At 37.0% G+C, this 24,937-nt stretch overlaps 1 protein-coding gene across 1 annotated transcript; it reads right to left on the bottom strand.

The window, feature by feature from the left end:
• Window positions 1-1,079: 1,079 nt before the first annotated feature.
• LOC133877259 (1-aminocyclopropane-1-carboxylate oxidase homolog 4-like) lies at window positions 1,080-2,612 on the bottom strand. Its single transcript, XM_062315502.1, has 3 exons — window positions 2,057-2,612; window positions 1,515-1,902; window positions 1,080-1,427 (listed from the first exon to the last, which is right to left on the bottom strand). The coding sequence occupies exons 1-3, from the start codon at window positions 2,524-2,526 to the stop codon at window positions 1,179-1,181; spliced, it is 1,107 nt and encodes a 368-aa protein (XP_062171486.1). The 5' UTR covers window positions 2,527-2,612; the 3' UTR covers window positions 1,080-1,178.
• Between the last annotated feature and the right edge of the window lie 22,325 nt (window positions 2,613-24,937).

Here is a 24,937-nt window from a genome sequence, read left to right as displayed (position 1 = left end):
AATTAGTTACAAACCGGTCTATAGGTTGTCAAGTATTCTCAAACATGTACCTCTCACATGTGAGCTTTAATTAACTTTAACGGCTGAAACTGGTTTTAATTATATTAACTCACATCTCTTTCTAACGCAACCGTGTCTCCTTTTCTCTCAAAACTCCGTCGATGGTTTTCTTCTAACCTAATTGCAGTTCTTTTGTTTCCATCTATTTGTCTTCTGCTAGGTAAGTTACAGGATCATCAAAGTCCTAGAAAGCTTGATTTTATAGCCTACAAAATCCAGTACTGATCTCTCAAATTAGTTCTTAGACTTGTATCCTACCTATTTATGTGTCACCTAGCAAGAAAGGCCACCAATAATTGCTTTCCCATTTTTACAAGTAGTATGTGGCGATGGCTATTGTTGGGGATAAAATCTCATTAGGGGTCACACTCAACTAAATCTCATTCAAATAAGTTGTTAGATGAATGACAACAGCTATCCATCGTAATAGCTCATAAAGAGGGATTCAAATCTCAAAATATCAGAATTTGAATATTTGAGATACCGTAGTTGAGATTATTTCTCAACTACCACGTGAACTTGGAACAACAAAGACTTAGCTACCAAAAACCTTATAAAAGGAACACAACGTATGTATCAAGTAAAAGGACACGGCATTGCTCTCAAGAACCCTAGCTCGTTATATTTCTATTTTCAGAATACTTGATTGACTTAAGCATCGGAGTGAGATCTCGTTAACACCCCTACCAAGTTTCTTTCTTTATTTTTATCGTTTTGCAGCAATCAAAATAAGCACAACAGAAGTTTACGTCGCTGCATTGATTAGTAACACCCAAACAGCTGACCATCAGTCAAACGTTAAATAAAATTTCTGATAATTTTTTTTCTTACTTTTTTCTTACCAAACAAAAAGAGGCAAACAAACAACTGACAAAGTGAGTTTGCGGAGATAGCTTCCAGCCTCCCACGGTTGTTGCAGACATGTCGATTATGGTACATAAAACACAACAAAGTGAAGAAAACAATAATCGAAAAACCGGGGAAAAAAAAAAAAAAGCCACGACGTGGGCAAGGGAATGTTGATGAATTTAGGTCTCCCAATTGCTTTTCTTTTATTCACTGTATACAATTGAGTACAAGTGTTAAAATTATTGTTCATACCATTTGTCATCAGTGCTTTAGAGCTTATAGTAATTTGTCAAAGATTTGCCGTCCAACTCCTTCTTGAAAAACCTGGTCATGAAGTCTGTTAACGTGAACTGCCGGTAAATTGCAGGTTTCTCCGGTGATGTTAGCTCAGGCAGCGGTCCATACAAGTCATCTCTATTGCCTGGGTTGAAGAAAACCGCCATCGAGACACGTGCTTCATTCTTGGGGTTCGCCAACACTCGGTGCTCTGCACTTTTGTATTCTTCGTTGGATATGATCTGAACGTACAGATCAAATTTCAGATACGTTTTATCACAGTAATTTTGAGAGCACTCACAAATTAAATAGAGTACATATATTTATACCTGAAGCAAATCCCCAATGTTAATAACAAGAGCTCCAGGGATAGGTTTAACATCCACATAACCCCCACCATACTTAACCTGCAACCCACCAATATGGTTCTCCTGCACCACGGTCAGCACCCCTGGATCCGTATGATACGCAAGCCCAACCGTCAGATCAGGCTGCGGGCAGTACGGGTAGTAGTGGCCCACCATCACTCTCCCTTCCAAACATGTCATCTCTTTCAACCTCTTAGCCTCCACTCCCAGCCCTTCACAAAGCAGCCCCGCCAAGAGCTCTCCCAGCCGTTTGATCTCTCGGTCCCACTCAATCACCTCCTTTCTGCATATCTCAGGGATTTGATCCTCATCCGCCATCTGGGGACCCACTCTTATCTGGAGGGTGTCCCTATTACAATTATGACAAATAAAATCTTTTAAAAAACTCGCATTTATAAAATACAGTAAATACTCCTTCATGATCAGCTTGGGTGAAATTGGGATTAAAAAAAGAAAAAAAAAAACGTAGAAAATATATGTATGAAAAACATTGTTTGGGGTACCTCCAACTGGCGGCTTTGGAATGAAACAAGTCGACGTTGGACAAGTAGGAAACGCCGGTTCCCGTCCCTCTACGATAGAACTGTGCCTTTATATCCGTCGGCTGCTCGTGGAAGCCCTTGACGGAGGCCATCGTACGGTCCAGAACTCCCAACGGGACACCGTGGTTGACAATCTGGAAGAATCCGAAGGTGGAGGACGCGCGCCTGATCTGCTCAACGATAACAGCGCGGCGATGATCGGAGTGGATACCAGTGAGGTCGATGGAGGGGATGATATCGGGTCCGGGTCGGACTTCAGAGCTGAGTTTGAGATCTGAGAGGGTCTCGGGTGGGTGAACGAAGAAGCGAGGGATGGTGGTGATGCCGGAGTCGACAAGGCCTTTGACGCCGATCTTGGAATCGTCGAAGTGCTTCACCGCTTTGGCTCTGTCGTATTCTTCGTTGTTGGTTGTTGCCGTGGCCATGGCCATGGTCTCTAAGACTATCTGTTTTCTTTGGTAGGAATGCGTCCGTTCGAGCGACTTGTAAATGTGGGAGAAAAATGCAGCGCGCTGATTGTGATTGGGTTTGACTTTGGTGAATTAGAAGCCGAGGAAATCAAACGCAGTTCTGGACCGCCGTTTTTCAGGACAATGTCGGCCCAAATCTTAAAAATGGCCGTTTTCTCAAAAGCTCATGCGTCTTGGGCCTCTTGGCTGGCCCATTATGTTCTATTCGTTTTTCATTTTTGTTTTTTAAATTTTGAAAAACATAAAAATAATATATAATAAAAAAGCATAATCTTGCATGCAATTTGAAAACGCAATTCCAAACGATTCGTTTTCTATTATTTGATTTAAAATCGTACTTTTTGTCTACAAAATTAAATACAACAATGCACAATCAATCTTCCAGTAAAACTGTCCGCAACATGGCAATGGGCATAGCTTCCTTGCTTTACAGACATTAGATGTGCTAAATATGAACGGTCCAGATGCAAATCAACTTGATGCGAATGATATTTGGAAAGTTTGCAGCTTCTAATTCAGTGGTTCAAAACCTATCAGCTCATCGAACCAAATGAAGAGAAATTATCCATTTACTTCTTTTATCTTTCTCTCATCTTTTCACTTTTGAAAATTAATATTGGATTTGTGAGGCTCATTTTATCTCACACATAAACTCCATAAATTTAATGATGATTTTAAAAAATGTGAAGATGAGAGAAGGACAAGAGAAATATGTATAGCATGTCTCCCAAATAAAAGGCATACTTCACAATACAATAGCAGCCACCTTGATTTTGGAAAAAGTCTTACATTAAGCTCAGTTGTCCTGCCTCGCAATGGAAACACAGATGCAAACTTGACGCATTGAAATTAAAGTTGGGGATATATCGAACAGCTGTATCTCATAAGTCCTTATTTGATGGTTAAAATCACAAGATTTAGCAAAGAGAGAGAGAGAGAGAGAGAGAGATAAAAGGAATACTGCATGGGAAAACACCCGAATGCAATTCGCATTAGTAATCTTACCCGTCCTTTGCATTTAACGATCCAAACATGCTAGCTATTTGGCATCTTATCGAGGCAGTTAAACATGTTTTTCTTCCCAAAACAAAAACACTTATTACACCAACAAAAACTAGCAAAAGCAACTGCGTCGTCACCGACCCAAACCACGATGAGGCAGCTAAACACAAACAATGATAAAAAAACATGCCAACTAAATACAAACGACAATGACCTAGGATAGAAAGATGTACAAAGGATGGAAGTTGAAGATGTAAGAGAGGAGCAAAGACATCTCAAGGGAAAGGCCAGGAGATGATGAATTTAGGGCTGCACATTTTTTGAGATCATGGGATTTCCCTAAATCTACAGATGATGACGAAATTGACAACTGGTTTGGGCATGAAAAAACTTAAAACCAAAATGCATGTGCAGGACCTTGATTAATTACAAGATTGACTGAAGTTAAAAGCATTGTTATGGGAAGCACATGTATTCCAACTTTAATTTTTGTTTGGATGAATGAAAATTTTTTATAATAACAAACCAAAGTACTACACACTCTAGCAAACAAGCTAGAACAAAGCCAATAGACTACAAAGGCAAAGCCAAAACAAAATTCTCACAAGAAAAGCAGACACAAAAGTACATAGCACTGCTTCCAGCTAAACAAGTAAACAACCATACAACTCACAAATAAAACAATAGCCACAGACTCTAGCAAAAGAATCAGCATTAGCAGAACAACCAAAATTTCAGCAAAACATCAATCAATTGCTTTAAATGGCTCCACATTCTAGCATCACATATAGACCTTAAGATAATCCAAAACACAACCAGTTTGCCAAACCCAATCTTCTGAGAATAGCAACACCAAACAAAAAGAGCAAAAAACAAATCTCAACCACAACTAGTAATGCAATAGAATAGCTATACAAAAATAGTGAAAAACAACACCAAAAGACTACAAGAAGCTCTATAAACCAGCAAAGCAGCAGCATAACTACCAAGAAAACAACAAAAGCTTGCAATAGCCTCAGCCCAGCTCCATAATCCAGCAATACAGATGGACCCAATGAACCAGCAACAAAAACAAGCACGCAACAACCAGTTAGAAGAAAACTAGAAGACATAACTAAAGAAGAAGCAATTCCATAAACTAGCAAACCAAACTCCTAGCATTAACTCAAAATAGAACCATGAAGATTCCATGCAGAACAAATGACTTCATTCTCACTACTAGCCTTAAAGTTTCCCTTCCAAACTACATGGGATCGAATCTCCCAACAAATCTGTTGCTCCATTCTTTCTTCAGAAATAAGATTTTTCCAAATTTGATATCATTTCTCTTCTTCCACAAGTGATAGACAGTAGCACCCCACGCTAGTTACAGAGAATAACTCTAAGACTATTACATTTCCATTCCTTCCATTACAAAAAAATAAAAAATAAAAAATAAAATAAAAATTATCCACTTGCTGTTAGCCACGTGGATGAGGGTCATCCATGTGGCTAACGGGTCACCACGTTGCGTTAGCTACGTGGGTCCCGAGTGGCTGATCTGGTGGTCATGAATCGGACCCTTCGCGACGTGGTTAGAGTGTCCACATGGCGATTTCACCACATGGGCACTAAGACCACGTCGCTGACATGTCGCGACGTGGTAAGTTGCCACGTCATTGACGTGTCGCGACATGGGGACTGTCCACGCGGTGATGCGGCAATGTGGCTTTTAAGCCATGTCACCATTGTAGCCACGTGGTCAATCACCACGTCGCGGAACGTGTTGACGTGGCCACTGCCCACGTGGCCATAGTGGCGATGTAGCTTTTCAGCCATGTCGCCGCATGCAACCACTCTCCAGTTGGCATGTGGTTGCATGGGGTGACGTGACCGGGAAGTCACGTCGCCACTATGGTCGCAACACGTGGCGACATGATTGTTTTGCCACGTGGCGAAAATCACCACGTCATTTAATTTTTTTTTTTTTTAAAAAAAACGTTAACCCTAAACCCTAAAACTCTAAACTCTAAACCCTAAACCCCAAAAATTAATCCATCAACAATTTGAACAATTTACATTTTCATAAAATATAAACAATATAATTAAACAATTCAAAATCAAAACAATAGTTTCAACAAATTTACATGAAATAAACGTCATAGTTATTATCAAAACAGAATTAGAAAACATCTACGTAAAACGTCATCAAAAAACGTCATAGTTCTTCAATTAGTACAATGGGCGACAACTGTCCAAGGGGCGAGGGAGATGGTTGCCCAAGGGGCGACAGTTACCCAGCGTTCGTCGTATTACCTACAAATAATAAGAACATTAATAAAATAAGCTATATGCATATCAAGTCCAAAGCATTGACCAAATAGAGAGTTTACACAAACGTAATCATACCTACAGAACCACTAGACGATTTCATCCCCAAAAGCGGTGAGTATCGCCTGCTGGCGCTAGGGACTACAGAGTAACCTGGGTCGCGGGGCGTACTCCTAAGGCAAGCATCGACTCAATCTGGCTCAAACGCTCCTCCAAGGCCCGACGTGCTACTTTTTGAACCTCTAACTCGATCTCCATCGATGCAATCCTTTCGTCCTGTGCGGAGGAATGATGCTTGTGATCAGATGATTGTGTCTGTGAAGGGGTGTAGTATGAATATGTTGTCCCCCGTACAGGCAAAACATTAGGCCCTACTTGCCGAACCCTTCCCACGTACTCTGGCTTGCCAATTGTTGGTTCGTACGCGTCATTTGGTTCCCATTGCATTGTGCCTTCAATCATGCTACTTGTAGCGGCAAGGTCGTTCGGTATAAGCTGTGTCATCCTCTCCTATATGTTGTAATAAATGTTAGTACGCCTAACAGATGTTTGTAGTAAATATATAATTAATCACACAAATAACTTATAAATATTAAATAAGGTGATCAATAGCATACACATAGCTCCCTTGTACGCTCAGTCGGGTAACTCTTGTCCCTTCTTGTGTGGGTCTTGACAAATGCTTCTGCTCGAGTCGGAACAGTGCCATACGTACTTGCTTGTCGACATAAAAAAAAAATATTAACATTAACACTTGTTTTAAAGTACATTTAGATACAAAAATTATTACATCTATATATATGTCTAGAGCAAGTTGGTGCACATATATGCCTCATTGTGTGTGAACCTAGCATAAATTTTTTATCCTAAGCAATGGGGATTGTCATTTAGCTCTCACATTCGCTTCATCCATTCAGCATTCTCCTACATAATAAACATTTTGAGATATTTAAGCATTGACACAAGTACATTAAATATTTAATTAATTAAACAATGATTGAAAATACACATAATAGTAATACAAGTCATGACCTACGTACCTTATTTTTCTCGGTACACCATACCCTCAACAGATGCTCCACATCTTCGGTGTCATGTTCTGTGAGAAACTTTGCATCCACTCTTGCATGGATGCTTGATGGTGTATTACCCGGTTAAATTTCAAGCGCGTCTTTAAATGTATGCTTCCATTGCCGGTGCTTACGTCCCATATCCTAGAACGCTTCATGGTGTGCCTTTTCCAGATCTACAGTTTTCGGGAGATAGAACTCCACCTGCACAATTTAACAATTAAGTTGATAAATTCACCAAAAACATAATTGGGAAAAAAGTTACATCCGCCCAGACGTAAATTTAAACATCTATTTTAAACATACCATCAATGCCACCCACATGTCCAGCTTTATCCGCTTATCTACCTTCAACCATTCATCCCGCATATGTAGATAGTTCTCTTTCCTTACTATCTTGCCGGTATGCCTCCTAAATCGGTTTGCATTGCGTCCTACGGGTTGTATTGTAGCATTGTACTCCAGTACAATCTTTTTTCCCACTGGGAGCACCCAATTCTTTCTCAAGTTCGAAATCACTTGGAAGTGCACGCTCCCATTCGGATTATAACCTAGCCATATAAAATGAAATATGTAATACCCCGTATTTTAAATATGAATATTTATGAAAATAAATATTCATTAGCTTTATAAACTTCGATTTAATAAAACAGGAAATATTATTGGATTCTAATAATATTATTGAATAATTAAATAGACAAGTTTGATTATTTAGTAATGAAATCGGTATATTATTATTGGTATAATAATATTATAAGCTCAATTGTTATTGTATTAATATTAATGATATAATATTAATTGGTATTATATTAAAAAATGCTGCTTCTTTTATTCTTTCTTCTTCTTCTTTTCTCCTTGTTTTTCCTCTTCTCTTGCCAAAACACAGAGAGACAGAGAGAGTGAGATTAGAGATGAGAGAGAGAGATCGGTTGAGGGAGAGATGTAGACGAGAGGGAGAGAACCCGAGAGAGAGACTGAGCGGGAGAGAGAAAGACAAAACAGTAAGAGAGGCCCGTGACCCGTGTGACCCATCAAAACAGGTGGTGCAATTTCCTGCGAGACAAAGTGGGGTTTTCCGGCAGGTCAAGACTGGGCTTTTCGGTGGGATGATTTTTCGGCGATTGAGGCATTTTTCCAGCAGCTTGAGGACACAATTTATAGTGAATTTTCAGTAGATTTTTTGAGAAAATCTTCAAGGTAATTTCTATCAATCTTGTGATTTCATTTTGGGGTTATTATTGATTTATAGGAACTGATGATTGTTGATTGGTTGATCCTTTGAGCTGTTCGATCACTGTGTTTGGTGAAGGTTCTGATTTTGTGTGTGGGTATTCCGATGGTGGGGTTTTGAAGCTCGGTTTCTCTGTATTGGGTGGTGTGTTTTGGACTGGTTATGTGTACTAAGTTGGGTTCTTGTTGAACTGATGGTGTGTGTGGTGTTAAATTTTGTAATTTCTGAATTTGACCGAATGGCTAGTATAGCCGTGAGATGCTTGTTTTTTCTGTTGAGGGTATGTGATAGATGTAGGCTAATTTGGGAATTGTCATGTTTTTATTCAAAATAACCGTGAAGTGTTTGACGGCCGATTGGTTTATGGGTATTTTCTGTATATGGGTTCTCTTTGGATTTGGTAGAAGTTGGTTCACAGTGAATGGGTTTTAGTGGATTTATTAAGTTTTGGCCATGTACTATATTTTGGATTTACTGATTTAAGATGAAAGTGAGGTTCTTTTCATAATTAGTAAAATATGATTTTTCCCTATTTTGTTAGTTCTGGCCAGTTATAGGTACGTATGGATTATGGATTAAGAGTATTTTTGGTGTTTGAGGATTTATGGCAGATTATGGGTATTTTATGTGGTTTAGGCCGAATGAATTCATATTGAAACTCCTAGAATGTTGACGATTTAGTCTACTAAGTAGTAATAAGTAGTAATGTTGATTTATAAATATAGATAGGTAGCATAATTTGGAGATCTATGGTTACATGTTATCGGATACCTTAGTTTAAATTTTAGGCTTCAAATTTCAAAATATTCCTCTAAACTTCTTCATGCAATTTATTTAGGTAGAATGTCGACCCTGACGCTATTGGCAAGTCCAGGTAAGGGAGCACAACCTTAAAAACCATGGCGAAATTTTAATAAAACTTTTCAAAAGAAAAAGTCAGAGATTTTCCTAAACTCCTTTATTCCTTTATATTAATTGTCTCTTTAAATTCTGTCATGATATTACTCTTATTATCAAATGTGATTGAGAAATCATGCGATTATATGATGTAGATAAAATTATAACTCTCAAAGTATGAATTGTGAATGAGTTACACATACACCATATGAATGAAGTTAATGAAACTATGGTTCTCAAAATGTATATGTGTTACATGATGATTTCATGAGGTTCTGTATAGTTGTATTTGTGCACCATATCGTATATGTTGCATGTGCTCCATGTGAGCGAAAAATGATGGCATCGTCAGAATTACTTGTGCATATATTACATAGTTTTGCCCCACGGCTGCATTGTGTTACGATCTGGATTCATATGGGTAGCATGGCAACCACATCAAAAGTGTGGGCTATCGGTCGGGTGGGCTTCACCTAGGGAAGTTCCTAACCCGTCGGCTCATCCCTGTGACAATAGAATGAGCGTTTAGGTCCTTCGGGATCGTTCCTTTTGGACGTGCCAAACGTAACGTGTGCCGCTCACAATTAAATAGCGGAGGTGGGTTGGTGGAGGTTAAAACTTACATGCTGCATAAATGATTCATGCATCATTCTGCATTTGATATAATTGCATGTCATCTAATTGTTTTTTTACTTGCTAAATTATTTGAACTCTACTTAGAATTCCTGAAAAATATCATACTCTTGTTTGTTGTACTTTCCTTACTGAGTTGTCAAACTCACCAATTTTTTCCTAAATCTTTTCAGATGACACAGTAAGACGGAGTCATTTCTTTGTAATGGCATAGACCTCGATAAGAGCAATAGATTGTTGTGGATCGACCAAACCTTTATATTGTATAGTATGTCTCTTTTTGGAATTCATGGCATTGTAAAGAATTATTAATAGGCATGAATAATAAAATAGGAAGTTACAATCTATATGTTGTAAATGTATGCTTTCATTTAAATGTTTTTAGCACTCAAGTTCTCGTTTCCCCTTATATCCCAAAATGGGAGCGTGACAAAATACTTAGTCATTAAAAAAAAAAATGAAAAATACATATTATTATTTAAAACTTCATATTAACTACAAAGCATATATCTATATAAATGTATATGGATTTTTTGTTGTAAAAATATGTACTTACAAATCAACCACATCTGGTTCGTCCGCAAAGGCAGGGTCCCAGGGTCATTGGCTGCCACATCGTGGACCCCTTCCTTCGGATGCGTCCGCTAGCTCCCATCCGGGGGCGGCATCTAGGTGTCGTCCGGGGGCAGCCTCTAGCTGTCGTCTGGAGGTGGCATCTTGGTGTCGTCCGGAGAAGACAGGTGTCATCTAGGGGCGACATCTGGCTGTCGTCTGCTGTAGGCATATGGCTCCCTCCTAGAGGCGACAATTGAAGCCTTACGAGGTTCTGTGTCTCACTATCAAAGCCACATGGTGCGGGTCCAAACCAGGGGTATGGTCCATATGGAATGGGTCCAGTATATGGGCAATTTCAATTCACGTGAACCTGAGAAGTAAACCCCAACTGTGACAACGTCGGCGGCATAGGAGACATCAAAGAATAACCAATGAGGCCGCCTTGCCCGTGCTTGACCTAGTACCCCGTCCCACCTGGGAGTACTGGTCTATAAGCGGCATCTGGCGCATTATACTGTGACCCTTGCGACGTAGATGGCACTGGCATGCATGGGCCCCGAGTCACACAATGTTTACTCCTCTGTTCCATTGAAACCTATGAAATACATTAGACACCCAAATATTATAATTAATACATATAACTACCCAAATATATATTCATAAGGAACATGCAAATTTGACAATGAGATTTACACCATTTTATCGATGCACTTATTAATTACTATAATTTACAAATGATGTAATAGAATTTATGTGAATAGTGCTAGGAAATACGATTTATTCATTCACATGCGCTTCAATCGGAGCTAAATCGAGCCTGTCATGGTCAAACTCATCCTGCAGATCATGGAGGTTACCACTGGTTGACACGAGCACTCGTGATAGGTGGCACCTGCATCATTAGGCCCTTGACCCTGACCAACATCGTACATGTTCCTCAGTTTAGTTCTTATGGCACAAGCCCAATTTGGATTCCTTTCATCGTCCACGTAAAAGACTTGGTCAACTTGAGAAGTTAGCACATAAGGCTCATTAGTAATCAACTCTCCCTTATGGACAAGGTGATTGAAGTTGACAAGCACTAGGCCAAAGACGTCTATCTTGTACCCCCTGTCCCTCGTGGTGTTCGCCTAATCGCACTTGAATAGGACGTACTTAGTCCTATCATAGTACTCGACTTCAATTATATCTGTTAACTTTCCCGTAGTATGTTTTGCCATCAACGGTTGGTACACATACACCGCTATTCTAAGTCCTCCTTTCCACATCATGTGCAAGAGTGCGAAATTGTTTGCCGTTGACAACATACCTGTTATACTTAACTTCTATCTCCTTTGACCCTCTAGAATGCGTAACCAATTTGTGACCCATTTCCTGCCTACGTTGATTGTCCAATCGATTGACCTATGTGTGTATTACAATTAATCGAAAATGCAAAGTTACTTTATTTGGTTAGTTGACATAAATATATATAAATATATTTATATAGCTAAACACTACATTATTCTTACATGTGCATGGTATCATTCGCAGAATTGCTCATGATGCTGGGCTTCCAACTGATCGTCCGTAATACGGCCCCTATTGCATGCTCGCCTAAGCGTATCAATGTGCATCCTACATCTCAAAATTATTTTAATTATTTATTATTCAGCAACGTAATTGAACACGAAATAGCTATAAACACGACTTACGTCTGCAATTGAAGAAACTCGTCAAAGTTGAACATAATATAATGGTGAATCTGTGTCAATGTCAAACGGTTTAGGGTGACTCGTGTATTCACCCCCCTTTGAACCATTAGGATTCTTTTGGGGTTTGTTGTGGAAGGTTGGTGTGTTATCTAGATACCTCGGATAGAACGTCACCAACTCGGTCACTAAGTACCCCTCATCAATGCACCCCTTAGGAGCCGCTTTATTACGCACATTAGACTTGAACCCCTCAAGGCTTTTACAGTGTACACACATCCAATCAATTTAGTTTGTCCTTAAATTTCAAAATAATTAATAAATTTACAATTCTATATATATATATTCACATTCTACCTCTCTGTTGGGTACATCCACCTATATTGTACGGGTCCACCAAGTTTACATTCACACACATGATGCACGACCAAGTGGACCATGCTGGTGAAAAAGCCAGGGGAGAATACTTGTTCTAGCTTGCACAAAATGACACAGACGTCACCCTCCAGTCGGTCCATATCATCTTCTGTTAAATTGGTTGCGCATATGCCTCTGAAAAATGCGGACATCTCAACAAGAGGTCTAACCACTTTATCTGGTAGTGACCCACTCAATGCAATAGGGAGAAGCTACTGCATTAGTACGTCACTGTCATGGCTCTTCAACCTCGATATCTTACGTTCCTTTAGTTGTACACAACGCGAAACATTGGAGGCATTTCCGTCCGGCACCTTCACATTTCGAAAAACCCTCAAAAAGTGTGTTTTATCATCCCTGGACATCATGTGGCAAGCTGCAAGCATATATGTTTTACCATCAACGGCCGTGAACGGATGCAGTTTAGGTCTCAAACCCATTTCTTTCAAGTCTTGCTGGGCAGCAAGATTGTCCTTTGTTTTCCCTTTGATATCCAGAATTGTACCGAGTATGTTGTCCATGACATTTTTCTCTATATGCATGGCATCAAGATTGTGCTGAAATAAATTGTCATTCTAATACGACAACCTAAAGAAAATACTTTTCTTGTTCCACACTACATTATCATCAGTAGCTGCTTCGCCCTCTTTCTGCTTCTTCTTTTTTTTTTCTTATCCCCGCTCTCATCCCCAAATGACATTCTGTCCAATTGTCTCAGGATTTCATCTCCACATGGCACATTGGGAGCACATTCTAGTTCTTCAGTCCCGTCAAATGTCCTTTTGTTCAGCCACCACAGATGCTCCATGTGCAAGTATCTCCTGTGCCTCACAAGCAAAATTTCTTGTCGTGTTTCAACCATATAGACCTCGTCGACTGCATATAGTAAGGACATGCATTTGCACCCCTATTAGGCCACCCGGAAAAATTTGCGTATGCTGGGAAGTCATTTATTATCCACATCAACTGAGCTCGCATAACAAAATTATTTTTCTTTGAAGCATCAAATGTGCGTACCCCTACATTCCAAAATTCTTGTAACTCATCAAGCAAGGGCTGAAGGTACACATTTAAATCCATACCTGGTGAACTCAAGCCCGGGATAACCAGGGTTAGTATGAGCGAAATTCTATGGAAAGTGCTCATGTTCCCAAAAGTATTAAATCCATCCGATGTTAGACCAAGCCGCACGTTCCTACTGTCCACCGAAAATTTGGGATGTAAGAGGTCGAATGACTTCCACGCTTCACCGTCGGTCGGATACCTTAATACGCCGTCCTTAGTGCGGCCTTCTGCATGCCGCCTCATATAGGACTCAGTATTCTCTGACATGAATAGTTGTTGTAGTCGTGGGATGAGTGGAAACCACCGCAACACCTTCACTAGATGTTTCTTGCTCGATGATATGGGTTCATCATCCTCATCTAAATGAATTTCATCCTTCCACTTAGACTCTCCACATACGATTCATGAATCTAACTCCTTATTGCCTTTCCTGAATAACATACAGCCATTACGACATGCCGAAATCTTCTCATACCCGAGGCCCATGTTCTTGAGAAACTTTTTTGCCTCATATCTATTAACTGGTAGAGTCTCATCACAAGCAGGCAGCAATTGAGTAATGAACTCTAGCAAAGCCGAGAAGATAGTATTACTAATCTCACCAACACACTTCAAGTTATACAGGTGTACAGTAGCACTAAGTTTACTATGTTTAGTACCCCCATGAAGTGGCTTATCCACCCTTCTGAGCAATTCGTGGTAATTCAGTGCTTCACCTTTTGCGGCTTCTTCATTGACTGCCTGGGGTTCACAATTAATGTCTTCGCTAACACTGTGCATCCCTAATGCTTCACGTAACAAGGTGTGCATGTCGCCATCCCGAGTTCATTCTCCTACCCCTTGTCAAGTGGGCAAGTACGTAATCAGGGGGATGGCGTTGGTTATTTCAACATGACTTACATGGGCAGTAAATGAATCCATTAGCGGTTCTACAATTACTAACGGCAAATGCTACAAACGCTCTACACCTGTCATTATATTCCTTCATACCCCTACGGGCTAACATCCAAGTTTTGTCCATATTTCCCTGTACATGCATTATCAAACTGATTCAAATTAAGATTTTGAATTTTGCCAAGTAAAGTTCTTAAAATCCTATACTAATTATATACTCAAGTTCCAAAACAACCAATTTATTTTTTAATGGGCATGATATAACTGTATTTTATGTATATATATGATGGAAAACATTACAGCATTTTATGTATATAAATAACTGTTTTTTAAGAATATTGTTGTTAGTTAAAAAGTTTTTTGGTAAATTTTTTAGTTTTGCAAAAAGACTAAAATTCATCTATAAACATGAACCTGCACACAACGGTTATCTTTATTCCGTTGGAGATATTCCGTCAACCTTCTCACTTAGTTTAATAGGTTATTTATGTACCTAAACATTTGGTCTTTTAGTCTCTTTTTCTATAATGGAATGTATATTTTCTCAAAAGAATAAAAGGAACAAAAAAAAGTAGTCGTCGTCCTTGTTTAATTTTAATTCTTGTTTTAAATTGTTGATAAAGAATAATATTCCCAAGAATTAAAATCATCTATAAACATCAACATGCACACAATAGTTATCTGGTTAGTTCGTTGGAGACATTCCGTTAACCTTCTGACTTAGTTTATTAAGTTATCTTTGTACATAATCGTTTGGTCGTTTGGTCTATATTTAAATTTAATTGAATTGATATTTTTTCTTTAAAAAAAAAAGGGAAGAAAAAGGAATCCATGAATTGTCGCTCTTGTTTAAATTTAATTCTTGTTTTAAATTGTTGATAGAGAATATTATTGTAAGTTTAAAATTTTCTATAAACATCAACATGCACACAATAGTTATCTGGTTATTCCATTGGAGACATTTCGTCAACCTTCTGACTTATTTTATTAGGTTATCTTTGTACATAATCATTTGGTCGTTTGGCACATGTTTAAATTTAGGGTTAAATACCTATTTGCCCCCTGCGCTTTACGACCTTTATTTTTTGCCCCCTTAGTTTCAATTTTTATCAAATTTGGTACCGGTGGTATATGAAAAGACGGAAATAGTACCTCCGTCTGATTTCCCGAAAAAAACTAACGTCCAGCCACGTCATCCTACAGGTGTCGGCGTGCATGCGCGACACCTGTCCCCGTGATACACTTCAGCGCTGAAGTGGCTATCATTTTTCTTTATTATTATTTTAATGATTTCTTTTATATATATATATATATAATTCTGGGGGTGGCCGAAACCACCCCATTTGGCTTGGGGGTGGGTCGGCCACCCCCATTAGGCCTGGGGGTGGTTCGGCCACCCCCAAGGGCCAAAATGGGGGTGGCCAAAACCACCCCCATTTGGCTTGGGGTTGGCCGGCCACCCACATTAGGCCTGGGGGTGGGTCGGCCACCCCCGTGGCCCATGGGGGTGGTTTGGCCACCCCCAAGGGCCAAGGTTTTTCTCACTTTGGCCATTGGGGGTGGCCGAACCACCCCCATGGGCCACGGGTGTGGTTTAGCCACCCCCAGACCGGCTAGTCTGGAGGTGGCCGACCCACCCCCATGCCAAATGGGGGTGGCTGGCCGCCCCATGTGGCTTAAAGGGGTGGCTTGGCCACCCCAACAATTTTTTTTTTTTTCAAAAAAAAAATTATTTAAAATAATATATATTGATTTTATTTTATGTTATTTTTTGACATATCCGCACAAGAAGAGGAGGGGGATTCAAACCAGTAACTTTCATTTCATGTGGCGTGGTCTCCAGGCAATTGAGCTATTCCTTGGGAACAAAAATATATTAATTGTGTACAAAGTACCATGTGTGATATATGTATAAAACTAAGGTACCATTTTTGGTAATTATTTAAACTACAAGGGGCACATCATGAAATATATAAAACCACATGGGTATACATTGGGAAAAAAAAATTGTGTTTAAGTAACAAACATTTGGTCATTTTTTGGGTTATATCAATTGGCCACGCAGATTATTTTGTGTTTCCAATTGTTACATAGAACTGACAGCATTTATTTATTTATTTTTATTTTATGAAGGGTTTAATTCTTGGCAACATATTATTTTCATACATGACAGGCATATAGGTTACTTTTGGTTCAAAACATGCATACCAAATATTGTTTGTGTACAAAGTACCATTTGCGGTATAATTACAAAAACAAAGTATTATTTTCGGTACTTATTAAAACCACATGGGGCACATTGTGAAATTTATAAAACTATAGGGGTATCTATTGGAAAAAAAAATGTGGTTCTTAATTTTAAGGCCTTTTTTTTTTTTTTTTTTTTTTTAAAAAAAAAAAAAAAAAATTATGGGAAAATATATATGGGTGGCTTAGCCACCTCCATTTGGCTTGGAGGTGGGTCAGCCACCCCTATTAGGCCTGGGGGTGGCCGATCGGCCGGTCTGGGGGTGGCCAAACCATCCCCGTGGCCGGTCACCCCCATAATTTTTTTTTCCTTAAAATTAAGAACCATAATTGTTTTTTTACAATAGATACCCTAGTTTTATAAATTTCACGATGTGCCCCATGTGGTTTTAATAAGTACCGAAAATAATACTTTGTTTTTGTAATTATATCACAAATGGTACTTTGTACACAACCAATATTTGGTATATTTGGTATGCATGTTTTGAACCAAAAGTAACCTATATGCCTGTCGTGTATGAAAATAATATGTTGCCAAGAATTGAACCCTTCATAAAAATAAATAAATAAGTGCTATCAGTTTTGTGTAACAATTGGAAATACAAAATAATCTGCGTGGCCAATTAATATAACCCAAAAAATGACCAAATGTTTGTTACTTAAACACAATTTTTTTTTCCCAATGTATACCCCTGTGGTTTTATATATTTCATGACGTGCCCCCTGTAGTTTAAATAATTACCAGAAATGGTACCTTGGTTTTATAAATATATCACACATGGTACTTTGTACACAATTAATATATTTTTGTTCCCAAGGAATAGCTCAATCGCTTGGAGACCACGCTACATGAAATAGAAGTTACTAGTTTGAATCTCCCTCCTCTTCTTGTGCGGATATGTCAAAAAATAAAATAAAATAAAATCAATATATATTATTTTAAAGATTTTTTTTTTGAAAAAAAAAAAAATTGTTGGGGTGGCCGAGCCACCCCTTTAGGCCACATGGGGCGGCCGGCCACCCCCATTTTGGCCCTTGGGGGTGGCCGAACCACCCCCAGCCACCCCCATGTGGCCCAAAGGGGTGGCTGAGCCACCCCCAGAATTATTATTATTATTTATATATATATATATATATATATATATATATATATATATATAAAAGAAATCATTAAAATAATAATAAAGAAAAATGATAGCCACGTTAACGCTGAAGTGTATCACGGGGACAGGTGTCACGCATGCACGCCGACACCTATAGGATGACGTGGCTGGACGTTAGTTTTGGACGAAAAATCAGATGGAGGTACCATTTCCGTCTTTTCATATACCATCAGTACCAAATTTAATAAAAAGTGAACTGAGGGGGCAAAAAATAAAGATCGTAAAGCACAGGGGTGTACAGGCTATTTAACCCTTAAATTTAATGGATTTGATATTTTCTCAAAAAATAATGTAGAAAAAGGAATCCATGAATCGTCGCTCTTGTTTAATTTTAATTCTTGTTTTAAATTGTTAATAAAGAATATTATTGTAAATTTAAAATCATCTATAAACATCAACATGTATCTTTATTTCGTTCAAAATATTCCGTCAACCTTCTGACTTAGTTTATTAGGTTATCTTTGGACATAAACATTTGGTCGTTTGGTCTATATTTAAATTTAATGGAATGAATACTTTCTCTTAAAAAAAGAAAAGAAAAGAAAAAGGAATACATGAATCGTCGCTCTTATTTAAATTTAAATTTTGTTTTAAATTGTTTTAAATTAAGAATATTATTGTAGATTAAAAATATGAACACTTGTTTTTTTTTTTTTTTTAAAAAAAAAAAAGAAAAGAAAAGAAGCAAAATTCATCTACAAACATAGCACTCAAAAAATGTCTCTAATCTTCTCACATCAACAATTAAACCAAAAAAGATAAAAAAAATAATAATAATAATAAATAAATAACACAAAACATAATAGAAACATAAACACCCTAAAACATACACATCAGTACAATCTACACATAGGGCAAGAGAGTAACATGCTACACTCATAGCCCTACAACTTGAACAAAACAGGATACAACCTGCATGCTAAATCTCAAAGTTTCACATCCGAAAAAATAGTGGTAACCAAAACAGAGTTGAGCATCAATAAGAAAGAAAACCAACATCTAAACCGAAATAATCAAGAACATTGAATCCAAAAAAAAAGAAAATTAATTCAATAACACATATATACACGTACATAACAAAAGGAAAAATAAGAAAAAAAATTACAAAAAATAGAATTAAGGAAAGGGGATAGAGAGTCGGCTAATGCAGACTCACAGTGACAGTGGAGAACAAATTAATTTGTTCTTAAGCTTCAATCGGCCGGTGTACCTGAAATGGAAAGAAAAGATAGAGATTTATAACTTCTAACATAGTTTATTAGGTTATCTATGTACCTAAACATTGGGTCGTATTTTTAATTTTTTTTTATTGGTCGTCGATGTTGTTTAAATTTAAATTTTTATTTGAAATTGTTGATTAACAATATTATTGTAGATTTAAAATGTTGGGAAATTAGTTTTTTTTTTTTTTTTTTTTTTTTTTTTTTTTTTTTTTTTTTCTTTCAAAAACACCAAAATTTCGTCTACAAATATTTCACTCTACAAAAGATCTTTAATATTATCCCATGAATAATTTTTTTTTTAAAAAAAAAACACGATAAAACAACACAAACCATAATAGAAACATAAACACCCAATAAATAAATAAAAACTACAATCCGAATTGTCCACCCATAAATAGACACACGCAAAAAAAAAAATCCATCTACAACATTTTTCTAATCTCCTCTCAGCATATATACTAAATAATCAACAACATTGAAACAAATAAATAAATAAATCAAGAAGACATATATACACGTATAGAACAAAGAAAAATAAGAAAAAATTACAAAAACATTACAGATTTAAACATCAACACCCAAATTTATCAAGAACATTGAACCAGAAAAAAAAAAAAAACAAATAAAAAATTAAATTTAAGGGGATAGAGAGTCTCGGTGGAGACTCACAATGGAGGTGGAGAACAATTTGCCTTGTTCTTAAGCTTCAATCGGCCGGTGTAACTGAAATGGGAAGAAAAAAATTACAATTTTTACACTTATACATGCAAGCTCCAACGAGAGAGAGAGCGAGAGAACTGAGAGAGAGTGAAAGGTGGTGTGGAGTATTACTGGTGGTGGCGCCGTACCGGAGGGGGTTGCCAGACGGTGGGAACTTTAGGGTTAGAGAAAGAGAAGATGAGTGAGAGTCAGAGGTAGAGAGAGAGGGACGACCTGTGAGATTTTCCACCGAAGGGAATGCCTGACGCGCGGTGGTGGGGGCTGTGAGAGAGAGAGAGAGAGAGAGAGAGAGAGAGAGAGAGAGAGAGAGAGAGAGAGAGAGAGAGACATAGAGACGGAGATAGAGAGAAAGATAATGTGTGAGAAATGAAAGGCTTTTTGAAGAAGCCTCTTAAGAAAAAGAAAAAAATATATATTTAATTAAATAAAAAAAAATTTCCCCAAGTGGCACGGAGATGTCCAGCGCGCAGCAGATTTCTGCAAATTTTAGAGACGTGGTATTGTGCCATGTCATGAAATAGCCACGTGGCAAGAAGACACGTTGCTATATTGCCACGTCAGTAATTAATAGTATATAAAATATAATTACATTATAATAAACTATATACATTATATGTATATTACACAAATGTAAACCCTAACCCTACATATTATATATAGCACTCAATCTAGGGTTAGGGTATATAAATAGTATATATACATTATGCATATAGTATTAATTAAAAGTTGTCATATTTTTTAAAGTGTATATTTTATATATGTGTAGTACACAAATGTCAACCCTAACCCTACGCATATATATTATATATAGCACTAAACTAGGATTAGGGTTCAATAAATATAATATTCCCCCAAAAAAGTATATATTATTAATTATATATATATATATATGTGTGTGTGTGTGTGTGTGTGTAGTACACAAATGTAAACCCTAACCTTACGTATATATACTATATATAGCACTAAACTAGGGTTAGGGTTCAATAAATAGAATATACCCAAAAATGTATATTGTATTAATTAAAAGTTATATTATTTTTTAAAATATATATTTTATAAGCGTAGTACACAAATGTAAACCCTAACCGTACGTATACTATATATAGCGCTAAACTAGGGTTAGGGTTCAATAAATAGACTATACCCAAAAATGTATATGGTATTAATTAAAAGTTATTTTATTTTTTTAAAGTATATACATTATATGTAATAAGCTATATGTAATCCTAACCCTACGTATACTATATATAAGATTAAATTAGGGTTAGGGTTCAATATATAGAATATGCATAAAAATGTATACATTATTAATTAAAAGCTGTATTTATTTTTTGAAGTTTATATTTTATATGTATAATATACAAACGTAAACTCATGTGTCACATTATGTACATATATATTGTGTCACAATCTCATGGGATTGTGGCACATCATTTGGGAAAAAAATTTGACAAGTCTAGCATTTTTCATATTTTTAATACATTTTATATATTATCTAAATAATTATATATCAATAAATAAATATTTTAAGTAGTTATTTATTTAGCGACATTCCACATGCAACACATCTTGAAATAGCCAAGTGTTGGATTATAGCACATCATTTTATTCCCCACGTGTTGTTTTCTACATGTCACTAATTTTTTTTTTATATATATTTTAAAAAAATTGATATATACTGACGTGTTCAATGTAGAACGTCACCCTATGGCGACGTGGAAAATATAACACGTCTCCATGTGGGGATGTGTCTACTTCACCACGTCCGAAAATGCAAACGTGGAAGAAGGACCATGTTGTTGAAGAATTTCCGGATGTGGCCTTCATCTCCACGTGGCAATTCAGCGGCATGGCACAGATTCAGTTACTGTAGCCACGTCGTGAATTGCCTCATTTTTTGTAGTGTTCACTCCCTTAATAAGAATATCTTCCCACTCAAGATGAATTTGGGATTGAATACACTTAGCCATAAGATTTTTCCACAGTCTTTTACTATGGTCACATCCAAAGAAAAGATGTAATGTGGTCGTTTTGAATACAAAAATATCAATTGTAAAATTATCACTCGCAATAGTACAAATTCTTGTAGGATATCGCTATATTGAAGGTGTCGAACCTCAAGGACTGCGTAGGAATTGTTATAAAGTTTTTCAAGATTAAATATAACTTAATTAAAAGAAGTTTGATTTTATTTTATTTATAACTAAGTTAAATGCATGAAACCAAAGACATAAAAATAAAGATTGTAGTGATGAGAGAAAGAATAGGGAATTGATTTCACCACTCATCGCATAACAATGGTCAATCATAAATTAATAAGGGAAATTTATACTATGCATGATATATGGCTCGTCTCACTCAAGTAGTCAAGAAATTACCTTTAAAGAATAAGTATAATCCATCTTCGGTTAACACTAACCGTCCACCTAATCACTAAGATGCGGTATGACCCATCTTCCCTAGGTATAGATTAGCTACGTCTTTAATAGGATACACACAATCAATGGAATAGTATAACCCATCTTCGGTTTGTACAAATTGTTTATCTAAATTACACTAAACTAGGGTGTAGTACAATCTGTCTTCCGTACGCATGGCCTATCTAACCCTCTTGATCACATGTCAATTAAAACCGTTGTATAACAATCATTCACATAATCATAGAAAATATGAAGGATTGAGTTCAATTAATATAAAAGACTTTCTTAGATAAGATAATAAATTCATAATGATTGAATATAAACATTAAGATCAATTCTCACAGTTATACAACCATCATGCATATGGAAAATCTCAAATTAAAATATAATTAAACCATTGTTACTTGGAAAGGGCTACATCAACACCATATTACGAATTTAGCCGCTCATCGTGGTGCTGGGATGGCCTCCTGCCATTTTCTTCTCCTCTTCAACTTGTCAAGCTTTCAAGAAGAATTTTCTGTCTAAAGCTAAGCACACCTTCTCTTAAAGCTTAGGGGTCTATTTATACAGACTAGGAGAGGCCTAAAAGCCCTAAAAATCTAAGAAAAATCGAAACTTAGTCTCTTAATCCAAGTAGGAGATTGAAAATTCAATCCAAGTAGGAAAATGAATCCAAATTCGTCCAGATTTGCGGTCTTTTATTTTGGGGTGAGTTTGTCATAGTAAATGTCCAAATTAGGAGAAAGCTATTTCTGAAATATTTGTTACATTTTTTATTGGCTTTCCAACTCCACCAATTTCAGTGCAATCTGAGATTTGATGAGAAAGTTATAAGGAATTAACATATATAAGTTAAGAAGCTTGAATGTGCAACATTCAACGCTTATCAAAATGGTTCTGACTTTCAATACAATTTCTACAAAAAAAGACATTTATATTCACCTTGAAAACCCCACTTTAAAAGTCTATCTCCAGTTGTAAGACTATCCCTTATAGCTAACCAAAGCATAAAAGAGTGCTTTGGAATAGCCAATAAGAACCAAGTCAAATTCCACCAATCAACCACAAATTCTTTTACTTAGTGTTTCCTATGTGTCCTTAGTAGAGAGCCAACCAAACTAGAGTGTCTCTACCCCGAAAATTCAGCAAGCTCACCTTGCTTTGAATATCTACAAAGGCCTTCGACCTTGCAGACTACCAAAACCAATATTGATCTCTAATGACACTTGACAATTTAGCATCCATTTTACTCTTTGCATCATATATAACTCTATACCCATAAAGATCATAGAGTATCCCATCTGGGTGCCATAGATCCAACGAAAGGAAGATTCTTTTACCATCCCCAACCTTAAACTTTAGGAGATTCTTTGCAATATCCCTAAGCTTAAGGGTCTTCGTCCAAATCCAAGAAGTGTCTTGAGGAATTTTGAGTAACCAAAAGCATCTCCCTTTCACTACAAAAAAAAAAAAAAAAAAAAAAAAGAAGCTAATTCGCATCGTTTAAAAAACGATGTAAACAAAAAAAAGAAATGACACCAAACAATTGACGTCTTTTTGTTCACATTGTTTATGATAGGTCACATAACATGGGGTCGAGAAAAAATTTTAACGTATCTTTTCTTCTAAATAGCAAGAATTTACATCATTACTGTAGAAATGACATAAATCTGTTGAAGTCATTTAAATAAATGACGTAAATTTTAATGTCATGTAAATAAACAACGTGAATCAAAATTAATATTTTTTGTAAAAAAAAATTGGTTGGTGAAATTTTCTCAGCATCCAATCAACAAACAAACACCCAAAATCCCCATTCAATTCCACCTCCACGCTGAGGATGCATGTGTGGCACATTTTCCATCTCCATGAGAGCTTTGGATCTAAAGCAAAACGTTGTCGTCTCACTCAACGACTTCATGCGGATGGAGTTGGTTCTTCAGCGTGAGAAAATCTTCCGGGTCCATCAAGAGGTGGAGATCGTCGATCTTGGCGAGAAGCTTCTAGATCCACAACTCGCTTCAAAAGCCAGTGCGACACGTGGATCCAGGACACCTGGATTTGGTGCGTGGTGTACACTGTCTACTTCTCGACGTAGCTCCTATTGCGAGCTAGGACACCGCCAGCTCGCGTACGACCTTGGGTCCGACAATAATGTTTTTCCAACTTGGAAACTCTTCGAATTTGTACTATTGCAACAAGCCTCGTTTAGAAGCGGAATAGAAGGATTTATGATGCTCCGTTGCTCAACCATATAACATATAGAATAAATTGGCAAACCGCAAATAAACACATTGTTTGATATAAGTTAAGTCTATTTCATTTTTTTTTTTTTTTGAACATAAGTTAAGTCTATTTCAACACAACGTTTGGTAAAACACTTAAGTCCACGTCATTGTTTTTCTCCTTTGTTATCCCTAAATTCTAAAAATCTATAAATGCAACAGAAACATAGGAACAATGAAAGTGTAAAATGATAAAGAAAATACAGAGACGTAATCCTAGTTCTCATGGAAAATTTTGCTGGTAATTTCGATGCCCCTAATGAGTGGCTGATGGTAGGCAACCAAGGCATCCGGGCCTTCTAATGGGGTTAAAAAGAAAAATTGGGGGCTAAGGGGAGCATTTGATCCCTCTCAAACCCCCTCCCTCTGCAAATGCCCACATGATTATTTGAATCTTAAACTCAAAACCAAACTCAGAGAAATAGAAAGCTTTCCCTTGATTTCAAACCATAACTATTTATGATGCCAATTTGTAAGTGTAAAGACCTTGTCTAAAAAGTTCATACCATTATAAAATTATTTGGCATCAAATACTTAAGATAGTCT

This window comes from Alnus glutinosa, chromosome 1 (assembly GCF_958979055.1).
Source record: "Alnus glutinosa chromosome 1, dhAlnGlut1.1, whole genome shotgun sequence".
NCBI lineage: Eukaryota > Viridiplantae > Streptophyta > Magnoliopsida > Fagales > Betulaceae > Alnus > Alnus glutinosa.
The sequence above is the reverse complement of the archived record's forward strand: the minus strand, read 5'-3'. Positions and strand labels throughout refer to the sequence as shown.